We start from the raw sequence: 27,614 nt of genomic DNA on the forward strand, positions 1-27,614 counted from the left end.
TTCCCGGTAGGCCATTAATCATGTATCTCACCGTGATAAATGAATCAATGGGTTTCATATTGGGTCAACATGACGAAACGAGTCGTAAAGAATATGCAATATATTACTTGAGCAAGAAGTTCACTGAATGTGAGACTAGATACTCACTCTTGGAGAAGACTTGTTATGTTATAACTTGGGCAGCTCCACACCTGAGACAATATATGACTTGCCACACAACTTTGTTGATATCTAAAATGGATCCAATAAAGTACATTTTTGAGAAGCCTGCTGTCACTAGAAGAATTTCCATGTGGCAAATATTATTAATCGACTATGACGTCCAATACGTGACTCAAAAAGCTATCAAGGGGAATGTCTTGTCTGACTATCTTGCCCATCAACCTATGGAGGGTTACCAGTCGATCAAGTTTGACTTTCTCGATGAAGATATCATGTTCATCAGAGACTGTAATATTCCAGGCCCAGATGAAGGATCCGAACTAGAAGCGCGATGGACGCTCGTGTTCAATGGTGCCTCTAATGCAAAAGGCCATGGAATAGGAGCAGTTATTACATCTCCAACTGGTTTTCACATTTCATTCACCGTTAGATTATGCTTTGACTGTACCAATAATATGGCAGAATATGAAGCATGCATCTACGGTATTGAAGCAACCATGGACTTGAGAATCAAGATTCTTAAGGTGTTTAGAGATTCTACTTTAGTAAGCAGTCAAGTCCGAGGAGATTGGGAAACTCGGTATAAGAAGTTGATTTCGTACAAAGAACACATTATAAAATTGATTCCTTATTTTGATGAAATCACTTTTCATTACATTCTGAGGGAAGAGAGTCAGTTAGCTGATTCTCTAGATACTCTTTTATCCATGTTTAAAGACAAGTGGAAGAATGAAGCACTTGTCATCCGTATTGACCACTTGGATGAACCAGTGCACTATCTAGCAATGGAGTTTAAATCTGACGATAAGTCATGGTGCTACGACATTAAGAGATATCTATAAAGACAAGATTGTCCCGAGAAATCACCTATCACTGATAAGAAGGCTTTAAGAAGATTTTCTTCTAAGTTTTTCTTAAATAGGGATGTTTTATACAAGAGGAATTATGATTCCGTGTTGCTCAAATGTATAGATAAACACGAAGAAAACACGATCATAAGGTTCATACATGAGGGTTATGAAGGTGTACATGCTAAAGGGTCTGCTATGGCTAAGAAGATCCTTCGGGATGAGTATTATTGGACTACAATGGAGGTTAACTGTTACAACTTTGTCAAGAGGTGTCACAAGTGACAAATCTTTGGTGACAAGATCCATGTTCCACCGAATCCATTAAACGTCTTGACTTCTCCTTGGCCTTTCTCTGTGTGGGGCATTGACATGATTGGTATGATTGAGCCAAAAGCTTCCAACGATCATCCTTTCATCCTCTTTGACTATTTCACCAAGTGGGTGGAAGTTGCTTCCTATGCAAACATCACGAGACAAGTGATTACAAGATTTATCAAGAAAGAAATAATATTTCGCAACAGCGTTCCTAGCAAGATTATTACTGACAATGCCAACAACCTCAACAATAAGATGATGAGTGAATTGTGCCAAGAGTTTAAGATTGAGCATTACAACTCTTCGCCATACCGGCCCAAGATGAATGGCGTTGTAGAATCAGCTAACAAAAATATCAAGAAAACTGTCCAGAAGATGGTTAAGACATACAAGGATTGGCATGAGATATTTCCCTTTGCTTTGCACGACTACAAAACTTCACTACATACTTCTATTGGGGCAACTCCTTTCGCTAGTATAAGGAATGGATGTTGTTTTGCCTATTGAAGTTAAAATCCCCTCCCTAAGGGTTATCATGGAAGCAGACCTTAATGAAGCTGAATGGGTGCAATCAAGATATGATCAGTTGAATCTCATCGAAGAGAAGCGCTTGATGGTCGTCTACCATGGTCAGTTGTACCAACGACGCCTCAAGAGAGCTTTTGATAAGAATGTTCTTCCTCGCTTATTCCAAGTCGGTGAGCTTGTGCTCAAAATACTTTCTCCTATACACTCGGATCCTAGAGGCAAGTGGACTCCCAACTATGAAGGACCCTTTATTTTCAAAAAGGTCTCCTCAAGAGGGGCTCTCATTCTCACCATAATGGATGGGGATGACTTACCGATGCTGGTAAACTCAGATATAGTCAAAAAATATTATACATAGAAAAAAAATGAATTTAAAGCCCACTAGATTGGCATCCATCAGAACCAATCTAAGAAAAAATGGCTATCCCTATGGACCCAAAAAAAGAAATGTTCATGCAAAAGTTAGGGATTTAACAAAAAAAAAGATATAAGCTCGCTAAGTTGAAAACCAGAAAGGGCGACTTAGGCAAAAATGGCATCCCGATGGATAAAAGAATAAAAAATTCCATGCAAGTTAGGGATAAATGAATTTGACTATATCTTGACATTATCTTTTGAGCATATTCTCACCCTTAGCTTGACCTCAGGCGACATCATATCAGTCCAATCACCATCAATAGAAGCAAAGTATCAGAGCCCATTGCTATAGCGAATGACAACCAATGTTGTAATCAGTGGAAAGTCAAACAAATTTCTCATTGTCATTTAATTTGTTTTTCAATTTTTTCAATTTCCTCTTTAAGGATTTTTGCATCCTTGTACACACCCTACATGTAAAATTTTCCACAATCAATAAAATAAGTCGTTATTCGGTAACTTCTCATCTTTTTATTTTCCCATATTTTGTTTGCAAAATAACTTCCAATCTTGATTACATAATGCCATAATACTTTGAGAATAAATAAAAATCTAAATCAAAAGGAAAACTCTATGCATTTCTTGATTGCTGAAAACTCCCTAGTGGATTATCAGTAGCTTACAGTTACACACTTGTTCTATGCTTGTATCTCAATAACTGCTCAGTAAGGTCATGCATCCTTCTTCCCCAGCGGAGCCTGATGGTAGTCCTCAGTCAGAAGGTTTTTTCGAGCAGTGGTGGTAACTTAGAAGTTCTTCATTGTAAGTTCTTTGGTGTGGATAACGATGAGTTGAAGTCTATCGTTCATCAGCAATCCTTAATATAACTACCCCATATTCACTTTGCATATGTATCATAATCAAACAATCATACATTGCATTGGATACACAGTGCATATCAAGCATTTTACTTTGCAGCTGATCTATCTTCCCCCGCGGAATATTTCAGTCAATCACCAACAGACCAAACCAACAAGTTTATTTGTTATACCTTACAATCCTTTTTAATCATGGGCAAATTTTCGGATATTTATGTATTTACTCCTCTTCCACCTGAACACACAAAAAGCTAAATGCAATTTTCACCTTCATGTTTAAGATGATTAAATATGGGAAGTTGTCATACCCAAAAATTTGCCCTTCATTTTCCCCTTTTGCATAATTCATTTGCATACATCAAATCATATCATGAATGACCATTACATTTTGTCATGGGATCACAAGCATGGCCACATCTTAGTTTGTATCTTAACATTAGGGTTTCATCTTGTTTTTGCTTGTTAACTAACCCTAACTTCATTGAGAGATGGGACTTGGTTATTCTTGTTTCTCATTTAGGTGATCATTCTTCAAATCATGGCAAGATAAAGGTCTCTTTGTCAAAGGAAATGCAAGTTTGCTTCATGATGATTCAAAGGTGGTTCACGTGTTTATTTCCATGCCACTTTACTCAATATTCAAGATATTCTCCATATAATTCAATCCTTAATCAAGCTTTCATTAAGGGATGCTTGTTCCATCATCATTGTGGCTTGAAATGCAAGAAAATATCAAGTTTACACAAAGGGGTACAAGTTGGTCTGACCTAATTTGCAAGTATGTCATGCCTTTGGTCTAAGCTCCATAAGTCCTTCAATTTTTATCCAAATGACAAGCTTATTTGATCCAAATGTGCATTTTTGGATCCTATACAACTTTTATTCAAGGCTCAAACATAAATTCATTCAGTTAGGACCTCATTTGTGTAAAAGACCAAGTTGCCAAAATGGGCCAAAACCTTGCCATGACCCCTACGTTCCACCCTTGCCATTTTTAGCTTAAACACTCTTTTGATTCCATTCCTTTTTCATATTATTAATCTTTTATCAAAGATCATTTGGCCCAAGTTGGGCTAAAAAATCACGAGGGAATCAAAAGTTATGGTAGCATCAACTTAGGACCTCAAAATGACAAAATGCCCAGCCTAAAAACCAGGTCACGACCTCAACTACACAAGCATGTAACTTTCACCTCAAATCTCCTTTAGAATTGATTCTTTTTGCATCATTTTCTACTCCATGAATCGATCAATTGGCTTAAAGAAAATCAGAAAACATACGAGTGGATTAGAATTGGCCTAAGCATGAACTCGATGACCTAAACTTTGTTTTGCACCGTGACCTATAATGTGGAATAATGCCAAAATCAACTCGGGACCACTTCTCATGTGTGTAAACTTGTTCCCCATGACCAAACGCATCTGACCACAACATGAAACGACTTGCAAAGCTTCTAAATCATAAGTTTGGTGCCAAATTTTCACACAGTTTAGATCTGAAAATTCTTTAATTGATTCACACGAATTAAGATCCATTTTACACTTATTTGGATCCTAACACATTACCTATAAATAGAGGAAGTTTTTGCCTTAATTTTCAAGCCTTGAAAGGCAAGGAAACTCTAAAACCATTGGAGCCTGATACCTCAAATAACCAGTCAACCATTTCCTTGATTCAAGCTCTTTTAACTTCAAATCTAAACCCAGAATCCTTCATCGGCACCCTATGAAGCTAACTGAATCATTATTTCAGCTTGAAGCTCCTCGGAACCTTGGATCTAGATTCACCATTGTTGACTTCTAAATCTTCAATCGAAAAGGTAGATACGAGTTACCATTTCAAGCAGACAAGTTACCACACTCTTCGCCTTGTTCCACTAATCAAAAGCCCTTACCTACTTGGTATTAATTTTAACTATCCATCATTTAATTTTACTTTGAATAACTAGGTTTTTTAGATTTCTTGAGAAAATTCTCCCTGCTCAGAGCCAATAAATGGATCTGATACAGGGGAGACATGAATGATGAGATGTTTGCAATTGAATCTATGGTTGATTCATGTTAAAAACACGAGTTCATGACTTTGCAAAAATCTGAACTGAGGTTGAAGACGATCATGCTTCCCTCATGATTCAAACATTTCGCTCCAAAATTCAAACATCGGACCAATCATATGTTGGCGCGTGTTTTTTTAAATTGTTTTGTCCGCTATGATCTGGTGCAGTGATCCTCATGGTGAGCGCGTTTTGACTTTAGGTCCTAGCCATCTGATCAGTTGACTAGAATTTAGTAATCATATCTAATGGCTCAATCTTTTTCGTTTGTTTTAATTTGTTTTTAATTCCTTTTTCTTTCAAAAAATATTTAAAATAGCTCCTTAATTCTTTTTAACTCCAAATGTTTATAGAAAATCTCTAAAAATATTTTCTATTTAATTTTATTTTCAAATTATTTTTTTCATTTAATTCATATTTTTTTTATTTTCCATTTAATTTTCATTTAACATTTTATTTTAATCATTTTAAAACATTTTCCACCCCAACTTTTAACGTCAAGTTACTTCTAATTTTGTTGACCTTCTCCATTTTTTGTGGACTTTTATTTTGGGTTTTGACCTCTCTTTGACATTTCCTCATTTATTTTCTTTATTTAGTCATTATTAAATCATTTTAATCATTTTTTATTCTTTTTTATATTTACTTGATGTTTTGAATTAAGTTGATTGCTTGGTTGATGATTTATTCCACATCTCAAATCATTGATAGATGAACTTGAGGTTGATTCAACCTTCTCTAATTCAAATCTGTTGATTGATGATTGTGAATCATCTTCAATACTTTACGTCAGTGATAGGTTATCCCTTAATGTGTCATATTTTGAGTTCTTTTATTTGCGGATAAAATGATCCATATGTGATTGCCTTAGCTCTCCCCTTCTTTCTTTATACCTTTCATCTTTTCTCTTCTTTTAATCATTGTGTGACATATTGTAGGAGATTAACTTTGTGTTAATTCTCTAACTTGTCTGACACATACATTGTTATTGACTGACCTCAGATAAGTATGGCTTCTATATAAGCCTACTTACGATTTCTCAACAGAGCACTAAATTTTCCCGACACAATTCATTGATCATTAACTTCTAACATTACTTTGTGCCACTTACATTATTGCCATTTAATTATTGCCATTTAATTCAAGTCATTTAGTTTATGTCATTTACTTTTATGTCATTTACTTAATGCACTTTAATTTTATGTTTCATTAATCATCATCTCACTTCATACTCTATTCATATTGCCTTATTCACCAGATGCTTCTTATCTTGTTTGATTGATGTGCTTGTTAATCTTAAAGAATCAAAACATGATAAAGTGACTTGGAGTTAATCTTACACATATGCTTGACTTGGAATGTTGAAGACCTCTTGGACTATGGACTTGGACTTAGGTTTATACCCTTTGCTTGACTTGGAGTAACCTTAAACCCATGGACCTTATGGACACTTTGACTTGTTTTGCTCCTATTGAACTTTTGAGTTTTTGGTCTTATGCATTTGTTTTATTCATTTGCCTCTTACTTTAATCTACTTAGGTTTAACACACTTTTACACGCACATGACTTTCTTTTGGGCTACCTAACAATGAGACATAGGACAAAACACTTTGCACCCACATGGCTTCCTCTTGGGATACATAACAATGAGACCTTAGGTTAGTTTTGTATGATCATGTATATTTGTTTGTTTATCAATTCTATTCCCTTTGATTTGGTTTGGTCAAATTTAACTTTGATCAACTAGATCATGTCATTTGATACACTTCCCATTTGTCTTTGTCAAGTGACCAAAAGTCCTTTTGTCACTTGATAGGACTTGTCTATGTTAATTGGGGGCTTCATCCTCTTAACAAGTACAAGACTCCTAGTGGACTACAGATCTCCTCAACAGATCATAATAATCTGACTCATCCCCACAAGCATCCTTGGGAACCTGCTTCAACAACTTGTCAAACATTGACTAGGCTTGCATGCCATGAGCCTTAAGAAATAGAAAACTATGATATGGGATCTTTCTTACACTTGTCTAGAATATCTCTGAGTACAAGACGAATGGCCCAATTTCTTAGAGTATTTGCCTCTATTCATAGACTTTAGTGCAATTCCAGTCAATTCACTGTCAAGTTTGCAACTAGCCATGTGGCTCTTTTTATCTTTCCTTTTAGTTTAAACACCATTGTAATCATATTTCTAGGGACATCGCCTTTTATGGTTACCCCCTGTCTTTGGGATACACCTTCATGGCCATTCCCTATTTCTTTATTTATACACCAATGTAACCACCTTTCTAGGGACATCACCTTTTATGGTTAACCCTCTATCTTTAGTATACACCTTCATGGTCATTCCTTATTTCTTGGTTTAAACACCATTATAATCACATTTCTTAGGGACACACCTTCATAGGTTAACCCATTTTCTTGATTATGATACCATAATTCAGGGACACACCTTCATGGTTAACCCCCTATCCTCTTTTGGTTTTGTCGCATCCGCGAAAAACAACCGGCGGGCTAAAACAAAAACAAACAGAGCCGCCACCGTGCGTTATTTATCCCAAAAGAGGGAAAGGAAACGCTAGAAGTAAACCTGGAAAAGACATGGTCTCGCGACCAAAGAGAGATGGGATCGGGAGTCGGTTATGCGAAGGGAAGGTATTAGCACCCCTACGCATACGTCGTACTCGACGGGATCCACGCTCAGAAAGATAGGATAAGGTTGCTAAACGCTGCTCACAAACATCACACACGTACACTGGAAACAACACAGGTGGAGGAAAAGGGGAAAGGGCTCGCTAGGATATCGCATCCTATGCCTACGTATCTCATCTGGAATGAGAATCAGAGCTACCGTAGTTCGGCTCACGCACGCCGAAACAAAACACAAGCAAACAGGCAAACATGGAAAATGAATGCCAATCACTGGACTTACATCAGACTCCGAACCAAACAGACCCACACTGGAAACCAAACGCCAATTGCTGGACTTATATCGGACTCCAAGCATACAACAATAGGATACAAAATGCCAATCGCTGGGCTTACATCCATCTCCTAACACACACAAGAAGGGTAACAAACAACAAGTTACTAAGGAGTCTGGCACTCGAGCCTAGTAACTGTCAAGCAAAACACACGCAAAAAGAAAAAGGGTGCCTAGAGAGATCTCGTATGACCTCCTGCCTACGTACCTCATCTGGTATGAGGATCAGGGCAACGTAGTTCCCCTTAACAGGGGAGAAACTTTCTCCTAACCAGAGACTGGGAAATGACAAACTAGAAGGGAGACTGACTCGAGCCTAATAGTTATCATGCAATCCACAATGGTCCTAGGTTGAGTTTTCTATCTAACTTGCACAGGCAGTAAGCTATCCTAAACAGAATAAGCAAAGTAAACATACACACAATTAGCACACACTATATACAAACAAAGTGGGCTCACACAAGGTTAGGCTGTGAAACACAAGCCAACTGGAATCGGGTGTAGTTAGCTCTTAACCCTAACATTGAGAGTTAGGGTGAAGCAGATGAAATGGGAAGTGAAGGGTGTGCCTCACAGCTCTTATCCCTGGCCTGGGAGAGCTTGACTCAAATAGAAGGTGTGGGAGTTCAGAAAGCAGAAACTATTCTATCCACATATGACTGACTCAACAAAGATCTTGGGTTAATATCCACAATGCATCAACATGTAATGTGAGCAAAGGGATGACACACTGATTAGCAGGATATGGATTGCACATCTCTTTTATCTGCCAATTGCCTTTTCAAAGGTCTTTTCCTGCTTGGCAAAAAGATAAACAAACACAAGCATTGCCTCTTAAGGAGGGCTTCAGACAGGTGCCTGCCCAAGTAACAGGACAGGTCTTCCAGACTACATGAAGTCAGTGAGTTATACCTAAAATGGTTAAGCAACCAAGCAAAGAGAAAGCAAGTTCAAAGAACTTAAGCAACTAATGTACCTGAAAACAATCTAACTTAATCAGTACACAACTCACAAAGTCAAACAGACAATCCAAAAGTCAACAGATATGGTCAAACAGACAACAAGTGCAAGCTACAATATGCAAGGCACAAGCTCAACTCAAATGATCCAAAAGCCACCTACAAAACAATTCAAGATTAGTCAAGATAAACCAAATAGTCAACTCAAGCAATGTGAATCAATTCCCTCATGGCCATATGCTTCTTAACCTGAAAACACAACCCAAACATAAGCACAAACCACTAGGACAGGGCCTAGGGTCAAAGTGGGAGAAATAATCCAAAACAGAACATGAAATTTGACAAGAATCAAGCTCAATCCATTAAGAACATCATCCAAAAAGTTCCACATCCATATCATGCACCAAAATCATTTCACAAATCAAATAAGGCAAAGCATACAAGTTGGAAGCTCATTGAAGCAACAGAATGAACAAATCCATATCAATTCCAAAATGACTCAATAAATCTCAAGAAAAATCATGGATAAACAGAACTCATTACATGATCAACACACCAAAAATCAAGGCATTTGGACAAGTTTAAGCAAGGAAATTAAATTCCCTAAGACAAGGTGAGCACAAACAAGCTCAAATGAGGCACAATTTCATACATCAACTTAACACAAACCTAAAACAGAATCCAAACATGATGAAGACCTCAAACCAAAGCCACAATAAACTTCAAAGTGTCTAGAATCAATGTACAAAATTTCAAATCCATATGATAAACATCAAGCATTTCACAAATCATTGAAGTTCATGACTATCCAAAAGTCCACAAATGACTAACCAGCAAGAAAAATCTCAAACAAATCAGAAATCATTCCAACAATTCCACAAAAATTTACAAGCAATCCTAACATCCAGAAGTAACATCATGCAAAAAAATCAGATTATTTAGAGTTCATTTGGCATGGCAAAGAAAATCCTCAAGTCAAGCAAGCAAAGGTGTGACACACATTGTCACACCTATATTAAACAGATCATATCTCAACAACCAGGAATGAGAAAAATGAAAACTCTATACCAAAATGTCCATTAAGATGTCTAGTTTAAGCATGCAAAGTTTCAAAAGCATTGGATTAAAATCCATCATTTCATGAAGAAAATGGCAAGCAAGGTCAAGAAAGCACATACATACACAATCCCTAAGCCAAAACAAAATTCATGCGTGCACAATTTCTGGAAAAATATTCATAAAAAACTAGAAATCATAAGGAACAACATGCAAAAATTCCCAGGTCAATTGGATCATCCATCAATGAGTTATGAATTTTTTAAATGAATGAAAAATTAAAAAAACATGGATGAAGGCATGGTGTGAATGGATAGCATAACATGAACAAAAATGCAAAAGCAATTGGAAAAGCGCCTCAACTGGGATTCGAACCGAGCCAAGTTTCAAATTGAGGCGTGCTTAAGTGAAACGCACCGTTTCACTTAAGCCTATGTGGCCAAGGCAAGCGAGCTGAACCAATCATAATGCCACGTAACGCCAGCATGGACCAATGCATGGTCTCTAACACGAAAATACATGCAGAAAGCGCTCAAACGGATCAAATCGAGTTCTGGAACGGAAACCCTAAGAAGTTCATCATGTTCATCATAATTTCGAGGTCAAGAACAATTATGCACAAAAATTCAAAACCAATACACCATTGCACTCGTCTTTCAACATACATTAACATGCTAGGCTTGGATTTTGCTAAATCAAACTATATCGAAAGATTCGCATGCAAGAACATTCATGTGCCAAACTTAGATCTACCATAACTTGCTTATTTCTTAATGAAAATCCACGATACAAAGCTCAAACTAATCACCTATGAGAGATCTACAACATGCACCTATCAATTTCAAGAATCGTGACATTCGAAATCTGACCTTAATGGAAGTGCAGAACTGGAATCGGTTGTTTTAAGTCCTGGAAAGCAAAAACAGATGATCTCCAATGCTCATGTGAATGAATGGATGAAGAATTGATGCTCAATCGTGCTTGATGTTGCTCAAATCTTCAATTGCCATTAATGGATGTAGCTTTCAACAGTTCCAAATTAGCTCGAAAATCCTTGAAACTTTGCTTCAATCCAGCTCAACTATGCTTGTGGATGATGATTCAATCAAGAACAAAGCAATGTTTGTGAAGAACTTTGATGGAAAAGTGAGAGAAAAAAATGTGAAGATTGGTGAATTAGATCTAGATCTGAGCAAAATGAAGTATTAATGAAGTTTTCTGTTATGATTATGCTTTTATATGTGTTGTTAATGATTCTTGCTAATCATGATTAAGCAAATGCCAAGGATTAATGAAATTAAAGGTGTAAGTGCAAATTTGCACAATGCACCTTATGCATGGGATTGCAATGTAACAGTACACAAATGCCTTTGGAAATCACTTAAAAACCTGTTTTGAACCAGATGCAAGTGTTAGGAAGTGAATACAATGCATAATTTTTGAATTACCACTTTCCCTCCAAAATTCAAATGAAAAGTCCAAAATTTTTATGATCAAAATGCATGGCCTATGATGCATGAATTGGATAGTACATGTCAAAACAAGAATGTTGCAAAAAGAACCACTTCATTTGGCCTTATGGTTCAAAAGTTATGCACTTGTGAAGTTCAAATTTGCTTGACCATGATTGATCCATAACTTCTCAACCATACATGAGAAATTCATGTTCTTGGACTTTTTGGAAATGGGACAACAAGATATACAACTTTCATGTTCAACAAAATTTCATTTGAAGCATTTTTGATGATGTAATCTTGAGGAGAAAACCTTTCCATTTTTGGCAATTTTGAATTACAAGTCACTTTCTATTTTTGGAAAGTTTTGTCCTGACTTTATTTTCTTCAATGTTGATGTTTGAAATGTCAAATGAGACTTGTTTGAACATGAATGAAGTAGTTCTAACCCTCTCCCACCTCCAAATCCATCAGTTGACTTTTGGTTGACTTTTTCAGTTGATAGATGACTTGGCTATGCACAGATGAATTTGAGCCTCAATCTCCTGATGAAATGGCTCCAAAATGAAACCCTAGCTTTCACAAGCTCAATAAAAGCATATGATGATCCCCACCTCATTGAAGACCTCCTCTCCTTGACAAACCCTGATTGGCACAAATTAACTGATTAGGGTTGACCAGAGGTCAAAACCCTAATCCCAAGGAACTGATCAGGCACAATAAACCTCTTGGTGATGAGAATACCATGATGATGGTGATGTACCACTTCAACCAAGATAATTCCCAATCTCCTTGAAGAACCAAGAAACCCTAATTGAAGCACAAACCCTCAAATGGCTAGTGACCAATTCATTAAGACCCTCAGGCTTGCATCTCTCAATCTCTTTATCTTCTGAACAAGACTTAGGAGGATGACTTGTTTATTGTTTCCACATGATATGCCAAGATGCAATGCCTAATGACCTACAAGATGAAATGCAATATGATAAGCTAGTCCCAAGAGAGGAGGGCAAATTTTGAGGTGTTACGGGTTTAAACACCATCCTCTTACCATGTGAGACCCAGTGCTTCCATAAGACCCTTTTCATGTGAGTCCTTGTGCTTTGACAAGTTCCTGCTTTCTTTCCTCTTACCATGTGAGACCCAATACTTTGGTCTCATGTGAGCCATGTGCTTTGATAAGTTCTTGCTTTCTTTTCCTTACCATATGAGACCCAATGCTTTGGTAAGACCCTTGTCATGTGAGTCCCTATACTTTGACAAGTTCCTACTTTCTTACTTACCATGTCAGTCCTAGTGCTCTCGTAATCCTTTTCCTTCCAGTTTAAACACCGCCTCTAATTTTGTCTTTTTCCCGGTCTTTTTCCTCTGAAATACGGAACTCTGACTTCCCTATTGCACTATAAGGATATGTAGGCACGAGGATGCGAATTCTTGGCGAGCACATTCCTTTATTTTCTTTGTCCTCTCCGGTTCTACGAACTACGAGGCTCTGACTTTCTCATTGAACCATGAGAGTTCGTAGGCATGAGGGCCAAAATCCTCCTCGAGCACTCTTTTTCTAACCCATTTTCTGTTTTGCAGGTACATGAAGATAACAACATCCATCCAAGCAAGAGCATTCAAAACGGTTCCCATGGAGTACAATGGATGTGAGGGGTTCTAATATCTTCCCCTTGTATAACCAACTTCCTTACCTGTTTATCTATTTCTCTTTAGGTTTTATTGATATTTTCTCTTCCCTTTTTTGGGATGAATAAAGTTTGATGGCGACTCTGTTGTACATTTGAGCGTGTGATACGTTCAGTTCATACACCATTTTGTCGGCTAGCTTCAACTGGCGATTCTGCTGGGGATACCAACCTAGTTACTAGAAGGACTTGAGCCTAGTTTTGTTTACTTTCTTGTTTGCTTGGGTGTTTATTTTCATGTTCTGCCTGTTTTATCATCATGTTTATTTATTGCATTTATTTTATTGCTTTAAATATTTGATTTGCTAACCCATTTTGGATATCTGTATTTTCCCGTTGTTGGGATGTGTTGATGTTACTTGAGAGAATATCTACACCTGAGCTTGAGTATACACACAGGATAAACTCGTGGATATTCGTGTTGACCTGCGTTTTGCATGTTGGGTTGGCACGAGACTCACACCCATACTAGTTTCACTTAGGGGGTACTTTTGTCCTGTGAGAATTCACTCGGCAAGGTATTTTCACTTGATTCCATGACTCTATGAGGCCTTTTAGGGATCACCTTTGGAAGACTAGTACATACCTGTGAGAGGGATATTGGGTTTGTGTAGGAAACCAAACTCCTATATACCCTATTTCTCATGTAACGTTGAACATTTGATCTTACTTCAAGAAGAATGTTCAAATTATCCATAATGTGGTCATGTTGTTGCATATCTTAAAACACCATTACATTACATAACTCTTTTGCATATGCATTTACAGGGAATCCGAGAGTCTAGTCTGTTGTCGAGTACTCAGAGATAGCATGAATCATGGCATAATAAGTGTGTTCATTTACAAGTTTATGGAACCCCAATTGAAAGCTTTGAAGGGATTGTGAACTTGTTTGGGTCTGGATCACAAAGAGGATTTCAAGAAGGCCTACGGGAATCTCTTAGGTATTATCAAAACTGAAGTGAACACTATAATAGTCCATACTCTGATACAGTTGTATGATCCTCCCTTAACGTATTTCACTTTTCAGGATTATTAGTTGGCCCCGATGTTGGAGGAATACTCACATACCTTGGGGGTTGGAATTAGGGGTCAGGTTCCTTTTATTAGTACCAAGGAATTACCGAAGTCTCGTATTTTAGCCGAAGCTTTGCATTTGAAAAAGAAGAAAGTATAACTCAATCTTAAGCCTTATGGTGGAACTCATGGTTTTACTATGAAGTTTTTGGTTGAGAAGGTCGTTGCCTTTGCTGATGTTGGAAGTTGGATAACTTTCAATGTTGCTTTCTCTTTGCTTGTCTATGGGATAATGTTGTTTCCTAGTATGGAAGATTTTGTGGACCTTGTATATATTCACAACTTCCTGTCTAAGAATTTGGTTCCTACACTTCTTCATGACACTTATTACTTAAGAAGAAGGGTACCATCGTGTGTTATGTTCGTCTGCTACATATGTGGTTTATTTTGCACCTGCCCAAGAAGGGTCCTTTCATCGAGAACAAGTGTAGATGTTTGATTGGCTGCATTGTATGGTAAAACACTAGCTGGATTCTAATGTCTTGACTGATGTCATGACATGCTGTGGAGATGGTTGTGTAACTGCATTGTAGGTTAGAATATCTAACTGTACTCTGATGTCTTGACTAATGTCATGACATACTTGAGTAGATTACTGCAGGATTAGCTAATACAGGATTTATTGAATGTCAAATTGGATGTGGTGACATTCATCCCTGTCAGCAGATACTGAGGAATAGAACAGTTGGTGTTCTGTTAGAGCTCAATATTCATTTCCAGTCTGGTTATCAAGGAAATACCAGACCTGGCATAAGGCCTACTGTCTGAATGTCAAACTGGATGTTATGACATTCATCATTGACAACATATACTGAACAATAAGCAGATTGGTTTTCTGCTACATTTCAGTATGCAACTCAGTCTGCTTATCAAGAGGATAACAGACCTGATGTAAGGCTCTATGTGTGAATGTCAAATTGGATGTTTTGACATTTATTAATGTACGCTGATACTGAAGTATGGACAGATTGGCTCTGTACAGTACAGCAAATTGTACAGTCTGTTTTCAGGAAACACAGACTTAGCATATGGTTAATGATTTGGAAGTCAAACTGAATGTTGTGACATTCATTCTTGACAGCATATGCTATATTGTAGGTTGGTTAGTTTTTCTGTTTCAGCTTTTTTCTCAGGCTAAAATCCAGGAAACCAACAACCAAGCTACAATTAAGGAACCTAACAAATAGCCTATTTGTTAGCTCACTAATATGTGGAAATTAGTTAGAATCCTATGTAGCATTATTTGTGGAGGTCTTGGAATATATATAGGCTCAAAATAAGGAGATATATATGGAGAGATTTTAGGATTGAAGACCTTGTTTGTAGCAGAAAGTTTCTGCTGAATTTGTAACAGCAAAGAACAAGTTTGCTGCGATTTCTGAAGGCCCAAATCCAGTTGGGTGATTAGGTTATAAATAGCTTATTGTAACCTAGTTTTTGTAAGCCTCTTAGAATGAATTTTTAGGGGTGTGTGTGAGGTAAACCTCCCAATCTGTGGGAAGGTTACCATGTGTTTCTCAGTGGTAAAAGCTGAGAGTTTTTGTAACTCTAAGCCTGTAGGCAAGAGTGATTATGTTCTTGAACGAAGCTGTGAAGCAAGTTCAAGTTGTTTAGTATTACATTGTAATTGTAGTGATAGGAATGGAAACTGGAGGTTTCTATCTAGGAGTTCCTAGGTATAGATTGCATTGGGTAGGGATTAAGTGAAGAGTTGTAAACGGGGGAGTTTAACTCTGAATTAATACTGCTGATAGTGGATCTTCTTCCTGGCTTGGTATGCCCCCAGACGTAGGTGATGGTGGAACTAATGTTCTATGCGATGTTAGAACATGTTGTTCAACAAGCATGCAGCTACTGGTTGAAGAGCAGATGTTTTTAGGTGTCAAACAAAGGGATACTTTTGTTTGGAACCTACTCCTGACCTGGAAGAGGAGACATCTGTTTGTGCTAAGTTGACAAGGGTAGGGTCAACTGTGTGTGTGCTCAAGAAGGTCACTCTTAGAAGTCTGTTCTCTAGAAGTGGAGCTGGTTGAGATGTGACATTGTGCAATTGCCTGCTATTTGCCTTATTCCTATAACTTGATCAGGGTTAGATAGTTGTTCCCTGAAGTACTATGTTGTGCTGGAAGACAAGTCCCCTGGATGATAGAAGTCAATAATGGGGTAACCTGACTGTTATTCCATTTAAGAGGATTGGGACCATGAATCTTGTTATTCAAACACCTCGCTCAGAAGTGGTAGTTCTTTCAAGGAGTGAGAATATGAAGATTCAGAAGTTGGTTGAGGTAGTCTGCTTTGGCAATGCATATCTACTATTGACTGGTGTTGTTTTCGCTCACTAGTACGTATGGTCAGCTGGAGTCTGATTGGTGTGATTGGAGTATGTATAGGTATAGCTCATAGAGTTAGTTGCCTCTAGTAGGGATGATGTATGTCATGTTGAGACATTTTTGTACAATGCATGGATATTAGTGTGGAGTTTCCATGATTGTTAATTTGAGGGGGAGTTTTGGTTAACCTCCTCACGTTTGGTCAGCCTAGGGTCTGGTTGGCTGTTGATCTGTGTCACATGGGTTCTGGTGGTTGTGTGACACATTTGCAAGGAAGAATTCATCTATCTCATTCCTAAGGGTGAATTTAATCTGAGAAGATTTTCAAAACTGTTGAAGTGCTTGCAAGCAGAAGATGTTGACACTTGAAGAGTATTTTCAAAGTAGTCTTATGGTGGAAGTATCTGAAAGGAATATTGGGAAAGGATTTAAGATCAATGTCAACTTGTGCCAAGTACAAGTAGTTAATTGATTATCCTTGGAGCTCAAGATAACTGATGTTCTTAAAGATGTTGGAACATCTCTTCTTCAAGACCCTGTGCAGAATCACAGGAAGGATAGTACATTGGTTTATGATTTATCTCTTTGGTGGCAGCAAAAGCATATGATCTCTGAAAAGGTTTCCTGGCAAGAAACATGTTCAGCCTTGGTGTGTACAAGAAGAAGAAGACATCAGAGTCTTGATGGTGGTTACTTGGATCAGTTTATCTCTGATCTAAGTAAGGAAGTGCATTGGCTAATGCACACTATGAAGTTAAGAACAAGTGGCAGCATTCTTAACATCATGGAAACAGCCTTGCTTTAGGAAGTGGAATCCTTGGTATAGCTGAAGGGTTAGTTTCTAACTGGTCATTTTGAAGACTCATGCATCAGAGTGTCTGATGTCTTTGGAGAAGAAGCAGGGATTCATCAAGGTGTGAGCTTGGATGACTTAACTGCAAACCTGCAGGATGGAGGTTGTTTACTCAAACTTGGTTCCACAATCAAGTCTATGAGAACATTGAACTCTTGTTCTGTGAAGGGAGGAAGTTCTTTCAAGTGGCAGAAGAAGGAGCTGAATTCAACAGCTAGATGTCAAAACACAATGTTGTGACATTTGGTTCAACATCAGATTCTTAGTTGGTGAAGTGGCACATCAACTTGAGATAGAAGGGTCTACAGGGTTGTAGATTGGATACTTCAAAAAGGTCGTCCTCGATGCAGTTCTTTGGAGTTGCTGGATATAAAGGATGTTACATGTTCATGCCTTAGAAAATCTAAGTTTTGTTCAACATGTAGCTTGAAGTTTAAGTCTCACTTGGAAGGTCATAATATCTTTGGGAGAGGCCTGATAGACGTGGATAGGTCAAAGAATGGCATTTGACTTTTTCATATGAGGATTCATGAAGGAGGTAATCAACCAGTGGCATTTGGTCTATCTCAGAAGTGAGTTCGAAGAATCAAGATAATCCACATATGGCAGCTGATTATTCTTGAGGAAAGTCTAAGACAAATTACTTTTGATCAGAAAAGTAGTAAGTTGAAGACAAAAGGAGGTGTTTTCTATTCATCTCTTGGAGCTTGTGGTAGAAGCTCTGAGCTATCTATGGAAGATTATCTCTCGTAATGGGATGAGAATGTATATGTCCCAATTTATGTCTGGGTACTTTTGGATCAAGCTGGTGACTCAGTGATATCTGAAGATTATCAGATGGTGCTTCTTGTTATGTTGTGAAGGATGTCCTAACGAATGCTAGAACATTTTGTGAAGTGGTTTTCTGTTCTGATTAGAAGAGAGATTGACACAGAGTGTGGATGTGTTCAGCCAAGAGGGTTGAACAGAGGGTGTGCTCTTGAAGACATGAAGATGAGTCTTATGTTTTCCATTCATCAAGTGGTTTGGGTTCTCTTTGAATCAGGAAGTATGTGAAGGCCCAACTTTGGGGTGTTTGATATGTTCATGTGTGATCTCCAAGTTTCAAGAGGACAGTTGGTTGTTCATGACAGGGGGAGTTCTGTCTTTGTGCTGCAAGTAATCATCAAGCTTGTGGTCTATCTGTGAAGACAGTGTGTGACTACTTGATCAAAGTTATGAAGCAAGATCAAGTGGGTAGTGTCTTGATCAAAGTTGTAAAGCAAGATCAAGAGGGGGTATTCTTGATTAAAACTGTGAAGTAAAATCAAGATTGTGTATCTGTCATTTGTGTGTAATTCTGTTTATGTTGGTCTGTAATTTAAAGTGTTGCTTTGGCAACATTTTTGACAAAAAGGGGGAGTAACACCTGTGATGCCCCAGGACAACAGAGTGTTTTCCTAAACAGATATTGAAGATCCTCTTATCCAGAGGTAGTGCTGCAGCTGAGGTTCCACTTCTATGAGTGTGAGTATGTGTATGTGTGCTGCAATTAGAAGTTTTTATTTAACTTCTGTGTGAGTGTGCTGCTACTCTGAGTGTATTAGCTAGGTTAATTTCCTGCTAGATGTGTGTTTTCCGCTGCTATGGACTCTGTTGTGAAGCCAAAGTGTTTTAGCCAAAAATTTGCCAAAGGGGGAGTTTGTAGATGTTTGATTGGCTGCATTGTATGGTAAAACACTAGCTGGATTCTAATGTCTTGACTGATGTCATGACATGCTGTGGAGATGGTTGTGTAACTGCATTGTAGGTTAGAATATCTAACTGTACTCTGATGTCTTGACTAATGTCATGACATACTTGAGTATATTACTGCAGGATTAGCTAATACAGGATTTATTGAATGTCAAATTGGATGTGGTGACATTCATCCCTGTCAGCAGATACTGAGGAATAGAACAGTTGGTGTTCTGTTAGAGCTCAGTATTCATTTCCAGTCTGGTTATCAAGGAAATACCAGACCTGGCATAAGGCCTACTGTCTGAATGTCAAACTGGATGTTATGACATTCATCATTGACAACATATACTGAACAATAAGCAGATTGGTTTTCTGCTACATTTCAGTATGCAACTCAGTCTGCTTATCAAGAGGATAACAGACCTGATGTAAGGCTCTATGTGTGAATGTCAAATTGGATGTTTTGACATTTATTAATGTACGCTGATACTGAAGTATGGACAGATTGGCTCTGTACAGTACAGCAAATTGTACAGTCTATTTTCAGGAAACACAGACTTAGCATATGGTTAATGATTTGGAAGTCAAACTGAATGTTGTGACATTCATTCTTGACAGCATATGCTATATTGTAGGTTGGTTAGTTTTTCTGTTTCAGCTTTTTTCTCAGGCTAAAATCCAGGAAACCAACAACCAAGCTACAATTAAGGAACCTAACAAATAGCCTATTTGTTAGCTCACTAATATGTGGAAATTAGTTAGAAGCCTATGTAGCATTATTTGTGGAGGTCTTGGAATATATATAGGCTCAAAATAAGGAGATATATATGGAGAGATTTTAGGATTGAAGACCTTGTTTGTAGCAGAAAGTTTCTGCTGAATTTGTAACAGCAAAGAACAAGTTTGCTGCGATTTCTGAAGGCCCAAATCCAGTTGGGTGATTAGGTTATAAATAGCTTATTGTAACCTAGTTTTTGTAAGCCTCTTAGAATGAATTTTTAGGGGTGTGTGTGAGGTAAACCTCCCAATCTGTGGGAAGGTTACCATGTGTTTCTCAGTGGTAAAAGCTGAGAGTTTTTGTAACTCTAAGCCTGTAGGCAAGAGTGATTATGTTCTTGAACGAAGCTGTGAAGCAAGTTCAAGTTGTTTAGTATTACATTGTAATTGTAGTGATAGGAATGGAAACTGGAGGTTTCTATCTAGGAGTTCCTAGGTATAGATTGCATTGGGTAGGGATTAAGTGAAGAGTTGTAAACGGGGGAGTTTAACTCTGAATTAATACTGCTGATAGTGGATCTTCTTCCTGGCTTGGTATGCCCCCAGACGTAGGTGATGTTGCACCGAACTGGGTTAACAATTACTTGTGTTGTTTACCTTCTGCATGTTATAATTTTGTCTGTTATAAAATAAGGTAAACCTGTAATGCTGTAACAGGTGATGTTCAAATCAATGTTGAGACATCATGCTGATAACTGTGCAGGCTCAACAGAAGTAAGTGCTATGGTTGATCTCTGCTGTGTCTTTGTACCAGATGGACAGAACTGGGTGTTCTTCCATACTATGGTGATATAGTAGCAGATGTCGTGACATCTGTGAATGTGTGCATATCAGTACTGGGTTTGAATTGTATAACTATCTTGCTGTATTTGTAGCAATGTTGGATCAGATGTCATAACTTGGAGTAGAACATCTGAAATCTGACTACGCCAGAATTTCAACAAGGACAATCTCAAATGGTCTTAGAGGATCATGTCTCTAACGACTTATGACATTTTGTGGTACTCTATAGTTTATGATGGTGTCAAGATTATTCTTAAATGTGGTAGTTTCCTCAATGTACCTCTCATAAGCACAAAGGTTGGGATTAAATATAATCCAAGGTTGACACTATGTTAGTGGGGTTACATGTTATTATGCAAGCCAGATTTCGGGCATGTGGATAAGTTTGTATTGTATGAAGGGGTTGGAAATCTGTAGTTGCTAATGAATATCGTCATAGCTTGGACAAAAGTCCATCCTCAAGGAAGATCTGAGTTAGGGAAGAAGCATTGCATTGCCAAGGAAGCTTATACATAGTGGTTCAAGGATAGGGTTGAAGAAATTTTGATGCCATTTCCGTTTGAGCCATCTATGAACATCCTATAGCCTGTGTTTGTAGTTGTTCCTACCTATGAGGTTGGAAAACTCAAGGAGAGTATCAAAAGCTTAGAGAAATAGAACACTGATCTCTGATTTAATCTTGGTAGGCTTACAAGGGAGAAAGAAGACTTGGAATTTAACCTTAACCAGAAGAGGTCCATGACATCCCAGGCAGTGGATGAAGCCCAAGAGGAGCAATTCAAGAGGAGGAAGGTAGGTGACACTTTGAAAGGGACTATTGGCATCTTGTTTATCAAGAAGAAACAACTCGTCGATGCCCAATATCAAGCATGCAAGATAAAGATCAGTTACCAAGACCAGCTTAAGAATCTTCGAGAACAGTTAGAGATTTGCAATAAGGAGTTGAAGGAAGAAAGAATACGTACTAAGCAGTTGGATGTTTCTTTATCTTAGCACCAGACAGAACTTGACAATCAGTTGAAGAGATTTAAGGGTTGAAGGATTATGCGCATCAAAGTAAAAAAGATACTTATCAGCTACCACAAGAAGCTACACATTGGGAAAGAAACAATTGTCACTTGCAAGTACTCTTAGATCAGAAGGAATCAGTGCTACAAGATCTATTGAGTAGACCAATTCAGACTATAACTTCAAGGATGCACGGTGGTGGTTGACCAAGAAACAATGGATGCTTAGTTATCTTTGGGGGGGGGGGGGGGGTTCATTATTTTTGTTTTGAGAACACTTGATGTAGCCATTGGGGCAACGTTATAATAATTATACTCTTTGTTTCATTATTATGAATATAAAAGGTTTCTTTTCACTATCAATCCTATGTTGTGCCTTTTTATTTCCTATGCTTTATGATTACTTGCGACAAATAAAGACTCGAGGATTGTTTGGAAAACTTTATAATAATCAAAAATCTTTTTCATTAACACCAGATTCATTCATATGCAATTTTTTTATCCAGAAAATCAAAAATACAAAATGCTTCTATTCGTCTTCCTCGTCATCAGAAAACGAAAACTCACCGGTACTTCACCAGAGCCAACAAAAAGAGAATTATGTCTGATTTTGAACAAGAGAATGTTGCAACAAGGGAGGCTCTAGCTTAACTCCAAGGACATATGGGTACCATTCTGGAACTTCTGCAAGCCCAGAGGGACAACACTGTTGTTGTCAATCAAGCTGATGCTACTATGGTGACTTATGTTGCTGACACGGCTCTTGTTGTGATTGATCCTATTGACCCGATTGTTTATCCTGCTGCTTCTAGTTGTCATACCCTAAAATTTACCCTCCCTTTTGCATAGTTCATTTGCATACATCAAACCATATCATAAATGACCATTGCATTTGGTCATGGGATCATAAGCATGACCACTGGGTGATTTGTATCTTAACATTAGGGTTTCATCTTGTTTTGCTAAACAACTTACCCTAACCTCCCCAAGAGATAATACTTGGTTGTTCTTGTCATTCATACAGGTAATCATGCTCCAAATCAAGGAAAGACAAAGGCCTTTTGATCAAGGGAAAGACAAGTTTGTTCATGAGGATTCAAAGTTGGTCCATGTGCTTGTTTCCATGCCACCTCACTCAATCTCCATGTTATTATCAAAATTATTCAAGCCCTAATCAAGTTTTCATCAAAGGATGCTTATTCCATCATTATTGTGGCTTGAAATACAAGAAAACATCAAGTTTGCACAAAGGGGGTACAAGTTGGTTTGATCTCATTTGCAGGTATGCCATGTCTTTGGTCCAAACTACATAACTCTTTTAATTTTTATCCAATTTCCAAGATTCTTTGAGCCAAATGTTCCTTTTGGTATTCTATATAACTTTTATTCAAGGGTCAAACATCAGTTCATTCATTAAGGATTCATTTGTGCAAAGGGCCAAGTTGCCAAAATAGGTCAAAACCTTGTCATGACCCTTACTTTCCACCCTTGCCATTTTCAGATCAAGCATCCTTTTGATCATATTCCTTTTGCATATTGTTAAGCTTATGTCAAAGATCATTTGGCCAAAGTTTGACTCAAAATGCACGAGGAATCAAAAGTTATGGTGTCATGAACTTGGGACCCAAAAATGACCAAACATGTTGCAAAGTGCTTGACCAATTGTCCATCCTAAAAAAAGGTCACGACCTCAACTTCACAAGCATGTCACTTCCACCTCAAATCTCCTTTGGACTTGATTCTTTTTTAATCATGATCTACTTTATGAAGTGGTCATTTAGCTCAAATAAATTGGAAAACGCATGAGTGGATTGGAATTGGCCTAAGCATGAACATGGTGACCTAAACTCTATTTTGCACCGTAACCAATAATGTTGAATCATGCCCAAATCAACTTGGGATCATTTCTCACGCGTGCAAACTTATTTCCTATGACCAAATGCACATGCTGACAACATGAAACAACTTATAAAGCTCCAAAATCCCGAGTTTGGCACCAAAGTTTCACACGGTTTGGATCTAAAATTTTCCAAGTTGATTCACACTAATTCAGACCTATTTCACACGTATTTGACTTCCGAACCATTCCTTATAAATAGCGGAGTGATTTTCCTTCATTCCTAAGCTTTAAAAGCCAAACAAACTATGGAACCATTTAAGGTCGATACCTCAAATAATCAGTCACTCTCTTTTTCTATTCAAGCCTTTTTGCTTCCATTTCTTTGCCCATAATCCTTCATCGACATCATTTGAAGTCGTCTGAAGCATTGTCGTGGTCTGAATCCTTCTGCAACTTTGCTTTCAAATCCACCATTATTGACTTCTGAAGCTCCAATCGAAAAGGTAGATATGATTTACCATTTCAAGTAAACAAGTTACCACACTCTTCTCCTTACTCCACTAATCAAAAGCCCTCACTTACTTGGAATTTAATTTTACTTTGAAGAACTAGGGTTCTTCAAGTTCTTTAGCAAATTCTCCCTGTTCATAGCAAATCAATTGCTCTGATGCAGGGAGACATGAACGATGAGATGTTTAAACACTGAATTCATATTTGATTCATATTAAAAACAAGAGTTCGTGAAGTTGAAAATTTGAAATCTGGAGGTTGAAGATGAAGCTGCCTAGTGCGTTTTGGAGCCAAATTCAAATCTCCCGGCCAATCAGGATGCGCCACACAGCTTGTTGTTGCATTTGAATTATTTGTTATTTTCTTTTTATTTCATTTAATTCCTTTTTCTTTCAAAATTAATTTTAAATCGCTCATTTATTATTTTTTAGTCCACTTTTTTTCTTCAAAATTTTATAAAAATATTATCTATCACATATAGTTTTTCCACATTTTTGAAAACTCATTTTGTATTTAATTCACATTTTCTCTTATTTTTCATTTAATTTTCTTTTGGGATTTTTATTTTGATCATTTTAAAACGTTTTTTATCCCAACTTTTGAGGTTAATTCACTCTTAATTTTGTTGACCTTCTCCATTTCTTAGACTTTTATTTGATGTTTAAATACCTCTTTGACATTTTCTCTTTTATTTTCTTTTATTAAGCATTATTAATTCATTTTTATTTTATTTTTGATGATGACTTGATGTCTTGAATTGAGTTAATTACTTGGTTGATGAATTCTTCCCCATCTCAAATCATTGATAGATGAACTTGAGGTTGATCAACCTTCTTTGATCAAAAACTGTTGATAGATGATCATGAATCATCTTCAATACTTTGCATCAATGACAGGTTAACCCTTGATGCACCGTATTTTGAGTCCTTTGATTTATGGATAAAATGATCCCTATGTGATTGCCTTGACTATCCTCCTCACTTCTTTATATCTCCATCTCTTCTCTTCTTTTAATCATTGTATCACATGTTATAGGAGATTAACTTTGTGTTAATTCTCTAACTTGTCTGATACATACATTATTATTGACCGGCCTCATATAGGTATAACTTCTACATAAGCCTACTTACGATTGCTTAACATAGCGCTACATTGTCCCGACAGAATTCATTAGCCATTAACTCCTAACATTACTTCTTGCTCTTTGCATTATTGCCATTTAATTCAATTCATTTAGTTTGTGTCAGTTACCTTTATGTCATTTACTTAATTCACTTTAATTTCATGTCTCATTAATCATCTCACTTCATACTCTATTCATGTTGCCTTATTCATCTGTTTCTTCTTATCTTGTTGATTGATCTGTTTGTTAAATCTTAATGAATCAAAACACGATAAAAGTAACTTAGACGTAATCTTAAATCTATGCTTGACCTGGAGTGTTGAAGACCTTTTGAACAATGGACTTTGACTTAGGCTTAGACCATTTGCTTGACTTAGAGTGACCTTGGAACCATGGACCCTATAGACGCTTTGACTTGCTTTGCTCTTGTTGTACTTTTGAGTTGTGGTCTTATTCATCTGTTTATTCATCTACCTCTTGCATTTATCTGCTTAGGTTTAACACACTCTCACACACACGACTTTCTGTTGGGCTACCTAACAATGAGACATAGGATAATACACTTTGCACCCACATGGATTTCTCTTGGGCTATCTAACAATGAGATCTTAGACTAGCTTTGCATGATCATGCATCTTGTTTATTCATTAATCTTACTCCTTTGATTTGGCTTGATCAAAGTCACATTTGATCTACTAAATCCTTCCATCTATTACATTCCCCCTTTGTATTTATCAAGTGACCATAAGTCCCTTGGTCACTTGATGGGACTTGCCTCTGTCACTTTAGAGCTTCAAGTTCAAGACCCTCAGTGGAGTAAAACTTTCCTCAACAGTTCGTCATCTGACTCATCCCCACAAGCATCTTTAGGAACTTGCTTCAACAACTTGTCCGTCCTTGACTAGGATTGCATGCCATGAGCCTTAAGCAATAGAGAATAATGAGAGAGTATTTTCCCTACACTTGTCTAGAATATCTCTGAGTACGAGACAGATAACCCAGTTTCTCATAGTATTTGTCTCTATTCATAGACTTTAGTGCAATTCTAGTATATTCACTGATGAGTCTGCAACTAGCCATGTGGCTCCTTTTATTTCTCATCTTGGTTTAAACATCATTGCAATTACTTCCTTTTAGGGATACACCTTCATGGTCATTCCCCTTTCTTGGTTTTGATACCACTTCCTTTTGGGGATACATCTTCATGGTCATTCCCCTTTCTTGGTTATGACACCACAATTTAGGGATACACCTTCATGGTCATTCCCATTTCTTGGTTATAACACCACAATTCAGGGATACACCTTTATGGTCATTCCCATTTCTTGGTTATGACACCATAATTCAAGGATACACCTTCATGGTCATTCCCCTTTCTTGGTTTTGACATCACTTCCTTTTTGTGATACACCTTTATGGTCATTCCTTTTTCACTACTTTCTTTTTAGGATACACCTTATGGTTATTCCCCTTTCCTGGTTTTGACACCACTTTCCTGTTAGGATACACCTTATGGTTATTCCCTTTTTCTTGGTTTTGACACCACTTTCTCTTTGGGATACACCTTATGGTCATTCCACCTTTCTTAGTTTTGACACCACTTTCTTTTTGGGATACACCTTATGGTCTCCCCCTTTCTTCGTTTTGTCACCACTTTATTTTTGTGATACACATTCATGGTCACTCCCCTTTCTTGGTTTTGACACCACTTTATTATTGGGATACACCTTATGTTCATTCCCTATTTCCTGGTTTAAACACCATCTTCCCCTTTTCTTTCCGGTTTAAACAACACCTCCAATCATATCTCTCTTTCAGTTTTTATCCTCTGAACTACGGATCTCTGACTTCCTTATTACACTATATGGATACATAGGAACGAGGATGTGAATCCTTGGCGAGCACCTTCCTTTCTTTTCCTAGTCCTCCCCAGTTCCACGAACTACGAGGCCCTGACTTTCTCATTGCATAATGATAATACGTAGGCATGATGGCCATAATCCTCCTCGAGCACCCCCTTTTCCTAACCCCGTTTATTTTTTGCAGGCACATGAAGATTATAACACTCATCTAAGCAAGAGAATTCAAAATGGTTCCCATGGAATACCATGGATGTGAGGGGTGTTAATACCTTCCTCTTGCATAACCGACTCCCGTACTTATTTCTCTGTTTCTCTTTGGGTTTTATCGATATTTTCCCTTCTCTCTTTTGGGATAAATAAAGTTCGGTGGAGACTCTATTATACCTTCGAGCGTGCGATGCATTCGGTGTGTACACCAATTTCAGTCAGCTATCTTCAGCTGGA

At 37.6% G+C, this 27,614-nt stretch overlaps 1 protein-coding gene across 1 annotated transcript; it reads left to right on the top strand.

The window, feature by feature from the left end:
• The first annotated feature begins 290 nt into the window (after positions 1-290).
• On the top strand, positions 291-1,004 carry LOC127129792 (uncharacterized). Its single transcript, XM_051058917.1, has one exon. It carries the CDS (start codon positions 291-293, stop codon positions 1,002-1,004), a length of 714 nt encoding a protein of 237 aa, XP_050914874.1.
• The last annotated feature ends 26,610 nt before the right edge of the window (positions 1,005-27,614 follow it).

The sequence above is a fragment of the Lathyrus oleraceus genome, chromosome 3 (assembly GCF_024323335.1).
Source record: "Lathyrus oleraceus cultivar Zhongwan6 chromosome 3, CAAS_Psat_ZW6_1.0, whole genome shotgun sequence".
Taxonomy (NCBI): Eukaryota; Viridiplantae; Streptophyta; class Magnoliopsida; order Fabales; family Fabaceae; genus Lathyrus; species Lathyrus oleraceus.

Coding starts and splice junctions, on each gene's coding strand:
- LOC127129792 (XM_051058917.1), top strand. CDS start 291: ATGTGGCAAATATTATTAATCGACTATGACGTCCAATACGTGACTCAA.